The sequence below is a fragment of the Salmo salar genome, chromosome ssa19, assembly GCF_905237065.1.
Source record: "Salmo salar chromosome ssa19, Ssal_v3.1, whole genome shotgun sequence".
Classification (NCBI taxonomy): Eukaryota; Metazoa; Chordata; class Actinopteri; order Salmoniformes; family Salmonidae; genus Salmo; species Salmo salar.
This window is the reverse complement of record NC_059460.1, coordinates 64,783,178-64,801,118: the sequence shown is the minus strand read 5'-3', so window position 1 is coordinate 64,801,118 and position 17,941 is coordinate 64,783,178. Positions and strand designations below refer to the sequence as shown.

Sequence of the window (17,941 nt, the reverse complement as noted above, 5' to 3'; positions counted from 1 at the left end):
ATTGACAAGGGATGAAATGTTCAGTTCCTTTTTTTCCCGATTTCTGTCAGGATGCATCAGTCACGCTGGGAAAAATTCCCCCTCTCACTAGCCATGGCTTGCACACACACGAATGTACATTTTCTCTCTCTCTCTCTCTCTCTCTCTCTCTCTCTCTCTCTCTCTCGTTTTCAAATAATTTACTATTGAAATGCAATTGTGCAACAGCTCCAGTCCGTAAATCTCTGTATGTTACTCGAAGGGCATATACAGTAAGATAGTTATCTTAATAACCATGACTCCCTGTACACTGCATGTCTTTCTACCGCTCTTGCCCACCGGAAAAAATAACGTATTTGTTTTCTTTCAGATACTTTGAGCCTGCCTGGAGTGCCGAATGGTAGGAGTTTCCACTTTTGGGACTATTCCATTCACTCTGTTACAAAATTCAAGCTCAATCAAGCGCAGCTTAAGTATTTAAAAGAAAACAAAAAATTTATAAACAAGAAAAACGGTCCGAAAACGTGTGAAACAGGGAAGCACCATCTGAACTTGTACAATAAGAAACACTAATTTTCATTTCCGTTGCAAAACATTTTGCTCTAATGAACACAACCCAGGTCTAGTATATTGGTATCACGGTCAACGTCTATACTCACGTTTTGACATAGGGGTCCGAGAATCCGTTGACGTCCATGGCGGCTAGGTGGGCGCAGCGTCGCACACCCACACAAAGCCCTCCCTGGGCCCTCTCCGTGGCCTTATCGACCACACTGGACGTGGGGAGGAACTGCAGGCAGAGCAGCAGACGACCCCTCTCCTCCAGACTCCTATGCTGTTCACTCTCCCACTGAGGGAAAGGGGACATTGAGGAAAAAGTGGTAGAGAGAAAAAGAGAGAGTGAGAGATAGGAACAGATATAGAGAAAAGGACAGAGAATGAGAGAGAAAGTAGTAGAGAAAAAAAAGGATAGTGAGAGAGAAAAGAAAAGAGTCAAACCAGGGGCTGCTATCATCTCCCTCTTAAATGAGCAAGTGCCAAAGAACTGTTGAACTTTTTACTTTGTGCTCTTCAGTATTTAGGCCAACAGTCTGTTGGGATGACTGTGTATTGACCTTTTGTGTCTGTACTGAAGGCACTTAAGTTAGCAGTGACAGCATTTGTCAGACACGATGTTGACATAGCAACTACTAGCTGAAAGGACCAATCAGCAAGTTTTTGGGAAAAAGGACGTGCAAGGTCCAAAAAAGTTAGCAACTACCTTGGAATGCCCAGTTAATGAGAATTATACCACAGCATTGTTGAATACTCGTTTCTGATTGGTTAGAAGGACATTCTAGAATGAACATTAAAACCAGATAATGGGACAGTTGTAAAATATACTGGGAGACCTTGGAATCATTATGCAATAAGCGGCTACACATGAGACCGTACTTGCTACAAAGTAACAGAGAGCTAAACCAACAAACCAAAATGGGATACACTGTAAACGCAGGTCCAACGAGGAAGAACTTAGCTAGCTAGCATTGATTTGTTTTTGCAGAGACACATTTTTTTTGGAGCATCTGATGACCTAACGTGGTGAGTGATGGAAATGAATTTCTCTGGTCCCTACTGTTGCAGTCATGACACAAGTGGCTCTACGCTGTCAAATACTCCCACATTTCTAATTTGACCAGCTGTTTTCAGAAACTGATCTTTTTTTATTCGATTGTCATATTGGCAGGTTTGCTAGCAACAAACTAGTTGTGTTTGATATGCAATGCGATCTCCTCGTAATGAACAGTGTTGAGTGTCCTGAAGTGAAGGCAAACTTTTCTAGCTATGCCAGGAAAAATTGGGCATTATCAGCTCATTGTTATGGATGTATCCAAATTAACGTCATTAGAAAACAGCTACTTTGTTGTTATTCTGTCTGCAGAGGTCGTGACTGTGTGAGCCGTAGCTAGCTGGCTAGCTAGCAAGCAAGGTATAAGAAGGTTGCCAGCGAGAATGGCAACAGAACATAAATAACGAACGACTGGATCGCGTCCATAAGTATCAAACTAATTGAACGAATGACTTGTTCGCGACTCTAGCAACCCAAAGATGAGAAAGTATGAATTAGTTTATAAAAATATAAACATATATATTTTTTTCTACTGGTAAATGTGTGCTTTCATCATATTGTTTTCTCTAGCAACTGTGGGTGGTATAAGCGGGATAAACGGCTCCGTTCTGTACATTACCTTGGAAAAATGAACTCTGCAAAGGGACTCGGTCCCGCCTCGTCCCTCTGCGTTGTCCATTATTTCCAAGGTAATGTATATATGACTTCGGCGTTTATCCCTTACATAAAGTATATTTAATACTTATGGATACAGTGTCATATTAGCATTTTTGTTGTTGTTGCCATTGCTGAATTACTGCATTGGGACATTGTCTTCCACAGGTGCACCACTACTACACGTTGCTAGTACAGACGGACACGTTATCTGACATAAGACAATAGCCTTTGGGTTGAAACATGTCCACGTCAGTATATTCAATACAGTGTTGCTCTGAACTTCATTCTATATTGTCCCTGTACGTGTCCTATCTTATGCATGGACAGACTTAGGGATTTGGGGATTTATAGTAAAGACATGTAATTTAACTGTAAACATGTATTACCTTTGACTACCAAATCACTTCAAAAAGTAGGTCACACGTTCATCCAAAATAATTCCAGCAACAGTGCACTGTGCACCCGCTAACTTTCCTTCAATTCGCAAGTGTCTGAAACTAAACTCAGCAACAAAAGAAATGCCCCTTTTTCAGGACCCTGTCTTTCAAAGATCATCTTCACAGATCTTTATTGTAAAAATGTAAACACTGTTTCCCATGCTTGTTCAATGAACCATAAACAATCAATGAACATGCACCTGTGGAACTGTCGTTAAGACACTAACAGCGTACAGTAGGCAATTACAGTCACAGCTATGAAAACTTAGGACACTAAAGAGGCCTTCCTACTGACTCTGAAAAACACCAAAAGAAGATGCCCAGGGTCCCTGCTCATCTGCGTGAACGTGCCTTAGGCATGCTGCAAGGAGGCAGGAGGACTGCAGATGTGGCCAGGGCAATAAATTGTAATGTCCGTACTGTGAGACGCCTAAGACAGCGCTACAGAGAGACAGGACAGACAGCTGATCATCCTCACAGTGGCAGACCACATGTAACAACACATGCACAGGATCGGCACATCCAAACATCACACCTGCGGGACAGGTACAGGATGGCGGCAGCAACAACAATCCCTCCATCAGTGCTCAGACTGTCCACAATAGGCTGAGAGAGGCTGGACTGAGGGCTTGTAGGCCTGTTGTAAGGCAGATCCTCACCAGACATCACCGGCAACAACGTCGCCTATGGGCACAAACCCACCGTTGCTGGACCAGACAGTCCTGTCAAAAAGTGCACTTCACTGACAAGTCGTGGTTTTGTCTCACCAGGGGTGATGGTCGGATTTGCGTTTATCGTCGAAGGAATGAGCGTTATACTGAGGCCTGTACTCTGGAGCGGGATAGAGTTGGAGGTGGAGGGTCCGTCATGGTCTGGGGCGGTGTGTCACAGCATCATCGGACTGAGCTTGTTGTCATTGCAGGCCATCTCAATGCTGTGCGTTACAGGGAAGACATTCTCCTCCCTCATGTGGTACCCTTCCTGCAGGCTCATCCTGACATGACCCTCCAGCACGACAATGCCACAGCCATACTGCTCGTTCTGTGCGTGATTTTCTGCAAGACAGGAATGTCAGTGTTCTGCCATGGTCAGCGAAGAGCCCAGATCTCAATCCCATTGAGTACGTCTGGGACCTGTTGGATTGGAGGGTGAGGGCTCGGGCCATTCCCCCCAGAAATGTCTGGGAACTTGCAGGTGCATTGGTGAAAGAGTGGGGTAACATCTCACAGCAAGAACTGGCAAATCTGGTGCAGTTCATGAGGAGGAGATGCACTGCAGTTCTAAATGCAGCTGGTGGCCACACCAGATACTGGCTGTTACTTTTGATTTTGACCCCCCCGTTCAGGGACACATTATTCCTTTTCTCTTAGTCACATGTCTGTGGAACTTGTTCAGTTTGTGTCTCAATTGTTGAGTCTTGTTATGTTCATACATATATTTACACATGTAAAGTTTCCTGGAAATAAACGCAGTTTATAGTGAGAGGACGTTTCTTTTTTTGCTGAGTTTAACTTACCAGAGAAAGCATCCAAATGAGGGAAACAGCGCCCCTCTGTCTAACTATACTGTACACTGACTGTAAAAAAATTAGGAACACCTGCTCTTTCCATGACATAGACTGACCGGGTGAATCCAGGTGAAAGCTATGATCCCTTGTTGATGTCACTTGTTAAATCCACTTCAATCAGTGTAGTTGAAGGGGAGGAGACAAGTTAAAGAAGGATTTTTAAGCCTTAAGACAATTGAGAAATGTATTCTGTATGTGTGCCATTCAGAGGGTGAATGGGCAAGACAAAAAATTTAAGTGCCTTGAACAGGGTATGGTAGTAGGTGCCAGGCGCACTGGTTTGAGTATGGTGCTGGGTTTTTCACACTCAACAGTTTCCCATGTGTGTCAAGAATAACCCACCACCCAAAGGACATCCAGCCAACTTGACAACTTGACAACTGTGGGAAGCATTGGAATCAACATGCGCCAGTATCCCTGTGGAACGCTTTCAACACTTTGTAGAGTCCATGCCCCGATACATTGAGTCTGTCCTGAGGGCAAAAGGGGGTGCAACTCAATAGTAGGAAGATGTTCCTAATGTTTTGTACGCTCAGTGTATGTAGGCCATGTATCTGATGCTGTCTGGCCAAAAGAAGTATGGCATGTCACGTTAGAGGTCTTCATGGGTCCAAAAAGTTGGACCTGATATGCATAAATGTATTTGTTTAATATAGAGACCCATTCCGAACGGACCCGAGGCCAACTAGACCAGTTCCGTATAGACCTGGTCTGATACGAGTGAAGGAAGCTGCGGAAAAGTCAATTTTTAAGCTAACTTATTAACCGTAGCTGAAAAAGCGTGAGGGACAGAAGGAACAGAAAGGTGGTGTTGCCCATTTCCCTTTTCCCTTTTTTTGTGAACAAAATGTGCAATGCATTTTCCCAACTGTGAAAGGACAGAAATATGCAACAAAGCATCTGGTCTGCCGGAAAACCAGACGAAGAAGAAGGAAAATAAGGAGAGGAGGTGCCACTCTAGCAGGCATAGCATGGTGGAGGGGTTACTAGTGTTATTATTGTTTTATTATGCTCAGCTCACAAGGCCCCTTGATGATGTGAGGCCTGAGGCAACTGCCTTTTCTGCCTAGTGGTAAGCCCGCCAGTGATCTTATGCTGGTGACAAGGTCAATTTCCCCTCTGGGGATCAATACATTTTATCCATTCATTCATCCTCTTGTGAGTCTTATAGACTGACTATTGTGATGGAAGAGTCTGATAGCAAGTACAGCACGGTACGCATCATGGCACATCACATTAAGATTGACGGATGAAGGAATAGAAAAGAAAAGCGAGGGAGCAGCCACTCAAAGAAGCTAAGAATGATGAGATGCAACATCTCAGTGAAGCATGAGTCACTCCATGGCCACAGGCAGAGCCGAGCTACATGCATGTATTAATAGTGAAGCATACATTCGTCTATATTCCACATACATTTTTACCCCCTTACATGAATGTCTATTTTATGTTATTTTTGTGAGTGCATAAATTTGCCAAACTTTGATTAGGGCTGTTACAGTGACCATACTACCACCACACTGTCATTCACGAGTCATGACCACAGTCAAATTCCACATGACCTTTTAGTCAAGGTAACTAGGCTTCTCCAAATTCTGATGCTGCTGATGGTTATTAGAAGCATACCAAACTTGCTAACTGCCTGGTACTCAGCACTCTCAGCACTCTGAGCACTGGTACTGAACAGGAAAAACAGAACTAGACACACATTTGTGCCAGGGGTGATATCCCTTCTAAATAGCTTGGGCTAATGTTCCTATCGACTCAGTAAGGCCAGCAGGCTAGTCTTTAAAAAAAAGAAAGGTTTTATTGGTATGTAACTGTTATGAAAGTTGTATTGTAAATGTTGTTTTGTATTTAAACGTCACTTTAAACGTGTACATGACACTGCAACAACATTTCCCCATGGGGACAATAAAGTCAGTAAGTAAGTAACTGTCCCTCTAATCACACTGACATCAATGCAAATGTATTAAAAAAAAATCAAGCACTTCATGAGAGCCCATGAGCTCATGTTGGGCAGCATTTCTATAGCCTATGCAATTGCTTGAGAAAACAGACTTTTGATGGCCTCTATTAAAAAGAGGAGGATCCATCAGCTTTCTATAGGCTAGGCCTATTATATTTATTTCTCAACTTTCAATTATTAATCACATTGCTTAGCTTTACAACAGGAGTATACCCAACCTACCTGGCTGGCATGAAAATAAGCCATGGGAAAATGCATATAGATGACATGTATTTTTTTCCCCCTGCCCCTGTTCTGAGACAGGTGCATGATAATGGTCCATTCTAAATCAAAACTAATTTCATACATATATTATTTAGTATATGTAAAGACAAGATTCAATTCAGAATAGTGTGATGGGTGACAATATTAGCCTATAACTTGTTTGAAGTGTGAGTACTACTTTTTTATATAAAAACACACAAATAATTTCGAAATGTCAGCTCTATTTGTAGCTCCTAAGCAACTTTGCAGGATATATTTTCCTTACATTATTAGCCCAGAATGTTTTTTGTGATATTACATACAGTCGGAAAGGAAGTGTTTAGGGGATGATGATCCCACCGTGACTATTAAAACCTACCCAAACCAAAAACCGGGGCTAGATGGCAGCATTCGCGCAAAACTGAAAATACAAACCATCGCATTTAACCACAGCAAGGTGACTGGGAATATGGTCGAATACAAACAGTGCAGTTATGCCCTCCGTAAGGCAATCAAACAAGCACAACATCAGTACAGAGATAAAGTAGATTTGCAAGTCAACGGCTCAGACACGTGACGTATGTGGCAGGGACTTCAGACAATCATGGATTACAAAGGGAAAACCAGCTAAGTCGTAGATGCTGGCGTCTTGCTCCCGGTCAAGCTAAACATCTTCGCCCACTTTGAGGATTACACAGTGCCACTGATGCGGGCCACTCCCAAGGACTGTGAGCTCTCGTTCTCCGTAGCCAACGTGAGTAAGACATTTAAGCATGTTAACCCTCGCAGACAGCCCTAGTCGCGTCCTCAGAGCATGCACAGACCAGCTGGCTGGAGTGTTTATGGACATATTCAATCTCTCCCTCTCCCAGTCTGCAGTCCCCATATGCTTCAAGATGGCCACCATAGTTCCTGTACCTAAGAAAGCAAAGGTAACTGAACTAAATGACTACCCGTAATACTCACTTCTGTCATCATGAAGAGCTCGAGAGGCTAGTTAAGGATCATATCCCCTTCACTGTACCTGACTGCCTAGACCCACTTCAATTTGCATACCGCCCCATAGATCCACAGACGATGCAATTGCCATCGCACTACACACTGCCCAATCCCATCTGGACAAGAGGAATAACTAGGTAAGAACGCTTTTCATTGACTACAGCTCAGCCTTCAACACCATAGTACCCTCCAAGCTCATCAATAAGCTTCGGGCCCTGGGTCTGAACTCCGTCCTGTGCAACTGGGTCCTGGACTTCCTGATGGGCCGCCGTCAGGTGGTAAAGGTAGGAAACAACACCTCCATTACACTGATCCTCAACACAGGGACCCCACAAGGGTGCGTGCTCAACCCCCTCCTGTACTCCCTGTTCACCCATGACTGCGTGGCCACACGTGCCTCCAATTCAATCATCAAGTTTGCAGACTACACAACAGTGGTAGGCCTGATTAACAACAATGACGACACAGCCTACACAGAGGAGGTGAGGGCCCTGGCAGAGTGGTGCCAGGTAAATAACCTCACTTTCAACGTCAACAAAACAAAGGAGCTGATCGTGGACTTTAGGAGACAGCAGGGAGCACACCCCCAACCACATTGACAGGGCCGCAGTGGAGAAGGTGAAAAACTTCAAGTTCCTCTGTGAACACATCACTGACAATCTGAAATGGTCCACCCACAAAGACAGTGGTGAAGAAGGTGCAAACGCACCTCTTCAACCTCAGGAGTCTGAAGGAATTCGGCTTGGCCCCTAAGACCCTCATCAATGTTTACCGATGCACCAATGAGAGCATCCTATCAGGCTGTATCATCGCCTGGTACGGCAACTGCACCGTCCGCAACCGCAGGGCTCTCCAGAGCATGATGCGGTCTGCCCAACGCATCACCGGGGGCACACTGCCTGGCCTCCAGGACATCAACAGCACCCGATGTCACAGCTTATTCACCCCGCTATCATCTAGAAGGTAAAGTCAGTACAGATGCATCAAAGCTGGCACCGAGAGACTGAAAAACAGCTTCTATCTCAAGGTCATCAGACTGTTAAATAGCCCTCAATGGATGGAGCCCTGCCCTGAACTTAGTTACTGTCACGAGTCGACTACCGCCCGGTTACTCTACCATGAACCTTAGAGGCTACTGCCCTATGTACATACACATGGAACACTAGTCACTTTAATAATATAGCACTTTTCACTTTAATAATGTTTACATACTGTTTACTGATTTAATATGTATATACTGAATTCTAGTCAAGGCCATCTTATTCAACTATTGCTGTATATATACTATTCTATCCCACGTATTCTACAGATATACTACATATTCTACCCACATACTGTCCATAATGTCTATACATCCCATCAAATATATATACAGAACCAGTCAAAGTTTGGACACACCTACTCATTCAAGGGTTTTTCTTTATTTTTACTATTCTCTACATTGTAGAATAATAGTGAAGACATCAAAACTATGAAATAACACATATGGAATCATGTAGTAACCAAAAGTGTTAAAAAAATATATATATTTTAGATTCTTCAAATTAGACGCCATTTGCCTTGATGACAGCTTTGCACAGTCTTGGCATTCTTTCAATCAGCTTCACCTGGAATGCTTTTCCAACAGTCTTGAAGGAGTTGCCACATGTTGAGCACTTGTTGGCTGCTTTTCCTTCACTCTGTGGTCCAACTCATCCAAAACCATCTCAATTGGGTTGAGGTCGGGTGATTGTGGAGGCCAGGTCATCTGACGCAGCACGCCATAACTTTCCTTCTTGGTCAAATAGCCCCAGAGCCTGGAGGTGTTCGGTCATTGTCCTGCTGAAAAACAAATTATATTCCCACTAAGCAGTAACCAGATGGGATAGCGTATCGCTGCTGAATGCTGTGGTAGCCATGCTTGTTAAGTGTGCCTTGAATTCTAAATAAATCACTGACAGTGTCACCATTGAACCACCCCCACACCATCACACCTCCTCCTTCATGCTTCATGGTGGGAACCACACATGCGGAGATCATCCGTTCACCTACTCTGCGTCTCACAAAGAAACGGTGGTTGGAACCAAAAATCTCAAATTTGCACTCATAAGACCAAAGGACAGATTTCCACCGATATAATGTCCATTGCTCATGTTTCTTGGCCCAAGAAAGTCTCTTCTTATTATTGGTGTCCTTTAGTAGTGGTTTCTTTGCAGCAAATCGACCATGAAGGCCTGATTCACGCAGCCACCTCCGAACAGTTGATGTTGAAATGTGTCTATTACTTGAACTCTGTGAAGCATTTATGTGGGCTGCAATCTGAGGTGCAGTTAACTCTAATGAACTTATCCTCTGCAGCAGAGGTAACTCTGGGTCTTCCTTTCCTGTGGCGGTCCTCATGAGAGCCAGTTTCATCATAGCACTTCATGGTTTTTGCCACTGTACTTGAAGAAACTTTCAAAGTTCTTGAAATGTTCAGGATTGATTGACCTTCATGTTTTAATGTAATGATGGACTGTCATTTCTCTTTGCATATTTGAGCTGTTCTTGCCATAATATAGACTTATTTTTTTACCAAATAGGGATGTCTTCTGTGAAATTCCACAAATTAACTTTTAACAAGGGACACCTGTTAATTGAAATGCAATCCAGGTAACTACCTCATGAAGCTGGTTGGGAGAATACCAAGAGTGTGCAAATCTGTCATTAAGGCAAAGGGTGGCTACTTTGAAGAATCTCAAATATAAAATATATTTTGATTTGTTTAACTTCTCTAGGGCCAGTGGGACGATTTCGTCCCACCTACGTAACAGCCAGTGGAATCCCGTGGCGCGTTATTCAAATACCTTAGAAATGCTATTACTTCAATTTCTCAAACATATGACTATTTTACACCATTTTAAAGACAAGACTCTCGTTAATCTAACCACATTGTCCGATTTCAAAAAGGCTTTACAACGAAAGCAAAACATTAGATTATGTCAGCAGACTACCCAGCCAGAAATAATCAGACACCCATTTTTCAAGCTAGCATATAATGTCACATAAACCCAAATCACAGCTAAATGCAGCACTAACCTTTGATGATCTTCATCAGATGACAATCTTAGGACATTATGTTATACAATACATGCATGTTTTGTTCAATCAAGTTCATATTTATATCAAAAAATTTATATCAAAAAACATAACAATTATTTTAAGAATTATAGATACAGAACTCCTCTATGCACTCGCTATGTCCGATTTTAAAATAGCTTTTCGGTGAAAGCACATTTTGCAATATTCTAAGTAGATAGCCCGGCATCACAGGGCTAGCTATTTAGACACCCAACAAGTTTAGCCCTCACCAAAGTCAGATTTACTATAAGAAAAATGTTTTTACCTTTGCTGTTCTTCGTCAGAATGCACTCCCAAATGTTGGTTTGGCTCCAAATAATCCATAGTTATATCCAAATAGCGGCGTTTTGTTCGTGCGTTCAAGACACTATCTGAAAGGGTAAAGAAGGGTGACGCGCACGACGCGTTTCGTGACAAAAAAATTCTAAATATTCCATTACCGTACTTCGAAGCATGTCAACCGCTGTTTAACCTCTATGGGACCGGCGGGACGAATTCGTCCCACCTACGTAACAGCCACTTGCAGCCTGTGGCGCGATTTTCAAAATCTTAAAAATCCTATTACTTCAATTTCTCAAACATATGACTATTTTACAGCCATTTAAAGATAAGACTCTCGTTAATCTAACCACACTGTCCGATTTCAAAAAGGCTTTACAACGAAAGCAAAACATTAGATTATGTCAGCAGAGTACCAAGCCAGAAATAATCAGACACCCATTTTTCAAGCCAGCATATAATGTCACCAAAACCCAGAAGACAGCTAAATGCAGCACTCACCTTTGATGATCTTCATCAGATGACAACCCTAGGACATTATGTTATACAATACATGCATGTTTTGTTCAATCAAGTTCATATTTATATCAAAAACCAGCTTTTTACATTAGCATGTGACGTTCAGAACTAGCATACCCCCGCAAACTTCCGGGGAATTCGCTAACATTTTACTAAATTACTCACGATAAACGTTCACAAAAAGCATAACAATTATTTTAAGAATTATAGATACAGACCTCCTCTATGCACTCGATATGTCCGATTTTAAAATAGCTTTTTGGTGAAAGCACATTTTGCAATATTCTAAGTACATAGCCCAGGCATCACGGCTCGCTATTTAGACACCCGGCAAGTTTAGCACTCACCATAATCATATTTACTATTATAAAAATGTCATTACCTTTTGTTGTCTTCGTCAGAATGCACACCCAGGACAGCTACTTCAATAACAAATGTTGGTTTGGTCCAAAATAATCCATCGTTATATCCGAATAGCGGCGTTTTGTTCGTGCGTTCCAGACACTATCCGAAATAGTAAAGAAGTGTCGCGCGCTAGGCGCAATTCCTGACAATAAAATTCAAAGTATTCCATTGCCGTACGTCGAAGCATGTCAACCGCTGTTTAAAATCAATTTTTACGTCATTTTTCTCGTAGAAAAGCGATAATATTCCGACAGGGAATCTCCTTTTCGGCAAACAGAGGAAAAAATCCCAAAGGCGGGGGCGGTCGGGGTCACGCGCATAAGCTAGTGTCTCTTGATGGGCCACTTGAGAAAGGCGATAATGTGTTTCAGCCTGGGGCTGGAATGACGACGTTCTGTTTTTTCCCGGGCTATGAGAACCTATGGAAGACGTGGGAAGTGTCACGTTAGAGCAGAGATCCTTAGTAAATGATAGAGATGGCAAAGAAGTTCCAGAAATGGTCAGACAGGCCACTTCCTGTAAAGGAATCTCTCAGGTTTTGACCTGCCATTTGAGTTCTGTTATACTCACAGACACCATTCAAACAGTTTTAGAAAATTTAGGGTGTTTTCTATCCATATGTAATAAGTATATGCATATTCTAGTTACTGAGTAGGAGTGGTAACCAGATTAAATCGGGTATGTTTTTTATCCAGCCGTGTCAATGCTGCCCCCTAGCCCTAACAGGTTAAAATCAATTTTTATGCCATTTTTCTCGTAAAAAAGCGATAATATTCCGACCGGGAAATCGTGTTTTAGTACAAAGAGAGAGAAAATAAAAACATGGTGTCGCCCCGTGCACGCGCCTCAGTCTGATGGTCCTCTGATAGAGCACTTACCAAAGGCGCTAATGTGTTTCAGCCTGGGGCTGGAATTACATCATTCAGCTTTTTCCCGGGTTCTGAGAGCCTATGGGAGCCGTAGGAAGTGTCACGTTACAGCAAAGATCCTACGTTTTCAATAAACAGAGCCAAGAAGCCCAAGGAATGGTCAGAGAGGGTACTTCCTGTACAGAATAATTATATGCATATTCTAGTTTCTGGGCAGTAGTAATAACCAGATTAAATCGGGTACGTTTTTTATCCGGCCGTGTAAATACTGCCGCCTAGCCCTAACAGGTTAACACTTTTTTGGTTACTACATGATTCCATATGTGTATTTCACAGTTTTGGTGTCTTCACTATTATTCTACAATGTAGAAAATAGTGAAATAAACAAAAACCCTTGAATGAGTAGGTGATTCCAAACTATTAACTGGTACTGTATATATATATTTTTAAAATATATTTTCCTTCCTTATTTTCCCCTAACCCTAACACCCCTCCACTAATTAGAGTAAACTAATGGACAACAACACTTAGGCTTCTACTTCCTGCTTATACAGTGCATCCTGTTCCCATTGATCATCCTTGAGATGTTTCTACAACTTGATTGGAGTCCACCTGTGGTAAGTCCAATTGACTGGACATGATTTTGAAAGGCACACACCTGTCTATATAAGGTCCCACAGTTGACAGTGTATGTCAGAGCAAAAACCAAGCAATGAGGTCGAAAGAGCTTTGAGACAGGATTGTGTCAAGGCACAGACAGAAGCCACTCCTCTGTAAAAGGCACATGAAATCCTGCTTGGTTTGCCATAAGGCACCTAAAGGACTCTCAGACCATGAGAAACAAGATTTTCTAGTTTGATGAAACCAAGATTGAACTCTTTGGCCTGAATTCCAAGCGTCACGTCAGGTGGAAACCTGGCACCACCCCTACAATGAAGCATAGTGGTGTCAGCATCATGCTGTGGGGATGTTTTTCAGTGGCAGGGACTGGGAGACTAGTCGGGATCAAGGGAAAGATGTACGGAGCAAAGTACAGAGATATTCTTGATGAAAACCTGCTTAGAGTGCTCAGGACCTCAGACTGGGGCGAAAGTTCACCTTTCAACAACCTGAAGCACACAGCCAAGACAACACAGGAGTATCTTCGGGACAAGTCTCTGACTGTCCTTGAGTTGTCCAGCCAGAGCCCGGACTTGAACCCAATCGTACATCTCTGAAGAGACCTGAAAATAGCTGTGCAGTGACGCACCCATCCAAATGAACAGAGCTTGAGAGGATCTGCAGAGAAAAATGGGAGAAACTCCCCAATTACAAGTGTGCCAAGCTTGCAGCATCATACCCAAGAAGACGCAAGGTTGTAATTTCTGCCAAAGTTTGCTTCAACAAAGTACTGAGTAAAGGATCTGAATGTCATATTTCAGTTTTTTTATGTTTTGAAAGTTCTGAACCTTTCTATTCTCATAGTTTCTACAGATTGTAAAAAAAGACAAACATTTTTGTTAAAAGTATTATTATATTTTTGATCGATTGACTATGACTTTTCAAGTCACCCAGTAGTGCTATCTGCAGAGTTAGCTCCAGGTAAATGTTGCACTTCTTCAACCATTCCTGCAACCAAAAACAAGCGACATATGGTCAGTACCAAAACAAATGATCTAATGATTCTGTCTCTTCGTAGCAAAATCTGCAGAGCTGGGATGGTTTTATTCCCCATTTATATAACATTCTATTGGTGGCAAGAATTTTGCATAATAATTTAAATGGAAAGATTCTATTTTGAATCCGGTGTTGCTCAAGCCAACACTGCCTTTAAAAGTCAAGCGCAGTGCAATGTTGGCACAGCGCAGTTTGTTTGAAAAATGGTCAGACAGACAGAGGCGAAGGGGTGTTTGGTGTACCTCTCTCAGGTAGCAGGAAATGCCTCTCAGTGCCGCGCTCATTGCAGAAGGGGAGGGAAGCTGGAGAGAGAGAGAGGGATGGAGAGAGAAAGACGAATAAAGATAAATATAGCTGCAAGCAGCAATGAACACAGTTCACAGGATGATGGGAAGGACAAATGATCAGTTGGATAACAATGCAAGCACTATCATGTAGGAACTATCTTCCTTTATGTGCAATCAGTGAAAGCATTAGCATGTTTATCTCTCAATATCACAAGGATGACGCAAGTGAAGTTTAGTCTAGTGCTGTAGGTTTGTTATCTTTGAATGCAGCTGGTAATCATTCTTAAAGTCATTACTTAATTCTGGGGTCAATTTTACAAATGTTTCTGAAATATTTTCAGCATTAATGTACTGGTATCTTGCGGTCATCTTTGAATTCTGGGACTTAATTTTGTAGAAATATGCTTGTGTAAATGATTTCAATCTCAGTCGGTTCACTCCACATTAGCATTCCAAAATACTTAAATACACCCTCACAACTGTAATACCCTGATAGAGCAAGTGGCAGGACTTCCGGTTTCATATTTTCCCAAATAAAATATTCACTTTTCCCTACGTTCAGACCACATTCAGTGCATTCGGAAAGTATTCAGACCCCTTCACTTTTAACACATTTTGTTACGTTACAGCTTTAGTCTAAAATGGATTAAAACATTTTTTTTAACCCCTCATCAATCTACACACAATACTCCATAATGACAAAGAAAAACTGGTTTTTAGAAATGTTTGCAAATTTCACATCTGCATAAGTATTCAGACCCTTAACTCAGTACTTTGTTGAAGCAAGTTTTGCAGCAAATATAGCCTCGAGTCTTTTTGGGTATGACGCTACAAGCTTGCGATACCTGTATTTGGGGAGTTATTTAGACAGGTTTGTGCCTTTCCAAATCATGTCTAATCAATTGAATTTACCACAGGTGGACTACAGTCAAGTTGTTGAAACATCTCAAGGATGACCAATGGAAACAGGATGCGCCTGAGCTCAATTTCGAGTCTCATATCAAAGGGTCTGAATACTTATGTAACTAAGGTATTTCCATTTTTTTTGTAAATAAATTAATACATTTCTAAAAGCCTGTTTTTTCACATTATTTGTCAGCATAATTTACCAATCATTTGCATTAGACAAAGTCCACTTGATCAATAGTTATTGCTCTAGTATCCTATGGTGCCACTGGTGCCAATGACATTTATAGTGCCGCCATCTAGTCTAGTCTGGTGCAGCCATCTAAGGTAGCACTGCAATTAGTTGTTAATAGTTTCCTTGTTTTTTTTAGACATCCATACCAAATTCATTTTGACTTTCAGACATCCATGATAGCGATGACAAGTTTCACGTTGATAGGACACTTCAGAGTGGATTAACATTGGTTTAAATGGACATGTAAAATCTGATTTTTGATTTGTCAATAATTCAGCCATCTTTTGACCAAGATTTTCTTAAACCAAGTTAAGACATGTACCATGGGCCTACATTCCAAATTGGTGTCTTTTGATCCTGTGGTTCATGAGAAGACGTATGTGCTAATATGAATCTGCTGGTATTGTGTGGCCATCTTTGAATGTTATTGAACATTATTTTCTCAAACTCTTTAGTGACTATTGTGAAATTTTGAGTCAATCTGATTTTTAGTCCATGAGAAGATTTGTTAGGATTATTTTAAGCATTACAGTTAGTCAAAAAAGAGAATTCTGACCCTAAAACATTTCAAGTTGATAAGCCATTGTGGAGTGGATTTACAAAGAATTTAAATGGACAGGTAAAATCTGATTTACTGATTTATCAATAACTCAGCCATATCTTAACCAATCCTTTAGCTTTCTCAAACTAAGTTAAGAGAAGAATGAGAATACGTTTTCAAAAATGTTCAAGATGTAGGAAAATCTATCCTGAGAGACCTTTGGGTCCTTGAGGTAAATGAAAATAATAAGAATTCAGAGAATAACAATAGGTTTCACAGCTTCGCTGGATACGCAATATCAAGTGTGTCTATAGGCTATTTAATGTGGTCTCAATAAGTATCCATAGCCTATAGGCTACGAAGTGCGTGCTCGGAGAAGCACAGAGCAAAGTTATCTTTCTAAGATATCTGCTGGGGCGGTCTAACTAGGCAGCATTACACACTGTAAAGGATATTCCAACCCTGAGCCCCGGGCTGCTCTGCTCCTCCTGATCAAAACAGTTTTTGTGTGCTGCCTAACCAATGGCTGTGCTGTGTAGACCTACGGTGGCAGTTCAGGAGGAGAGTCAAAGGCTTCTTTTGATTTTTGGTGGGTATTAAGCCTAGTCCAAAAACGTGCATGAAGACTAGCCTATAGTTTATGTTCTGTTCAGTTTGAAAAGAGAGTGTGAAGTCGAGGACCGAAGGTCATCTTTGATAGCTTGCTACTATTATAATCGATTTTATTAAAAACAATATGTTTCTTGCCCATTATGTATTTATCAGTTATCAGTTATTGACCTCACAATAAGACAGATTCGAGTAATTTACATTGTGGTGCTGAATCTTGAAGCAGCAGCAATCGGAAATGGACAGCTCATAGTGCTGAAAGAAGGCAAATTCGACTAGGCATTTCAACCGTCTTCATTTTAATTAGACTACTAACAACAAGAAGGCTTTGTGTTGGAGCCTATTTTTACCTATTAAGAAATAAGAGGTAAGCCTAACTGTTTGACAGATTAAATTAACCTATAGGCTGCTATAAACATAGGTTTGTCGGTCAGTTCCTCCACCCACTATTCACTCTTAAAATAGCCTACCTCTGTGTCAGTGAACGGCTGTTGAGTTAAAACCAAGACTCGAATTGAGGGGTTATGAGAGGGTATGCCATAGGCCTACCTTATTTTAAAGAAAATGTCAAAAAGCACAGGCCTACCCCTTGTTAGCTTAAGATTTTGAAGAAAATAAAACAGATCTGATTATATAAAAGGATCTATAACAACGCTTTGGTCCGCAGTGCTTTATTCTAGAAACAAGCTGTAAAATACACGGGAACGACGTGACTCTGATGCATATGGGGATATCATTGTTTAATTTATTTGACATTCAGAGGCTGAGCTACAATGTCCTATAGCCGAGGAGACAAAAACATTTACTTTGCTTGGAAGTAATCTAATTCTGTCACTATCAACTGATTAAGCTATTCACTTTCTGTACAGTAGAAGATGCTTAAACCCAGACAGATTTTAGGGAAAACACTTGTGACCTTCTCTCATTGGGTTACGCAACTGAAGAAGAGTAGCCAACAGTTAAAGCTTACATTTTTCTGCAACGGTAGGCATACTCTGTATGGGGTGGAAAGTTAGGCCTAACTTTTGAAAGTACCATGCTCAGATTCCAAATTACGTTTCTGTCACGCCCTGATCTGT

General features: G+C 41.6%; 1 protein-coding gene across 4 annotated transcripts in view; it reads right to left on the bottom strand.

Annotated features, from left to right (window-relative positions):
• Positions 1 to 17,941, bottom strand: part of LOC106579398 (double C2-like domain-containing protein alpha) — an 87,038-nt gene that overhangs the window by 15,038 nt on the left and 54,059 nt on the right. For 3 of the 4 annotated variants that reach the window (XM_014159246.2, XM_014159249.2, XM_014159248.2), the window contains exons 7-8: positions 14,527 to 14,586; positions 639 to 829 (exon numbers count right to left, since the gene is read on the bottom strand). In XM_014159246.2, the coding sequence (XP_014014721.2) occupies positions 639 to 829; positions 14,527 to 14,586 (251 nt within the window). The remainder of the gene's footprint in view (positions 1 to 638; positions 830 to 14,526; positions 14,587 to 17,941) is intronic. The other variant, XM_014159247.2, reaches the window with a different exon arrangement.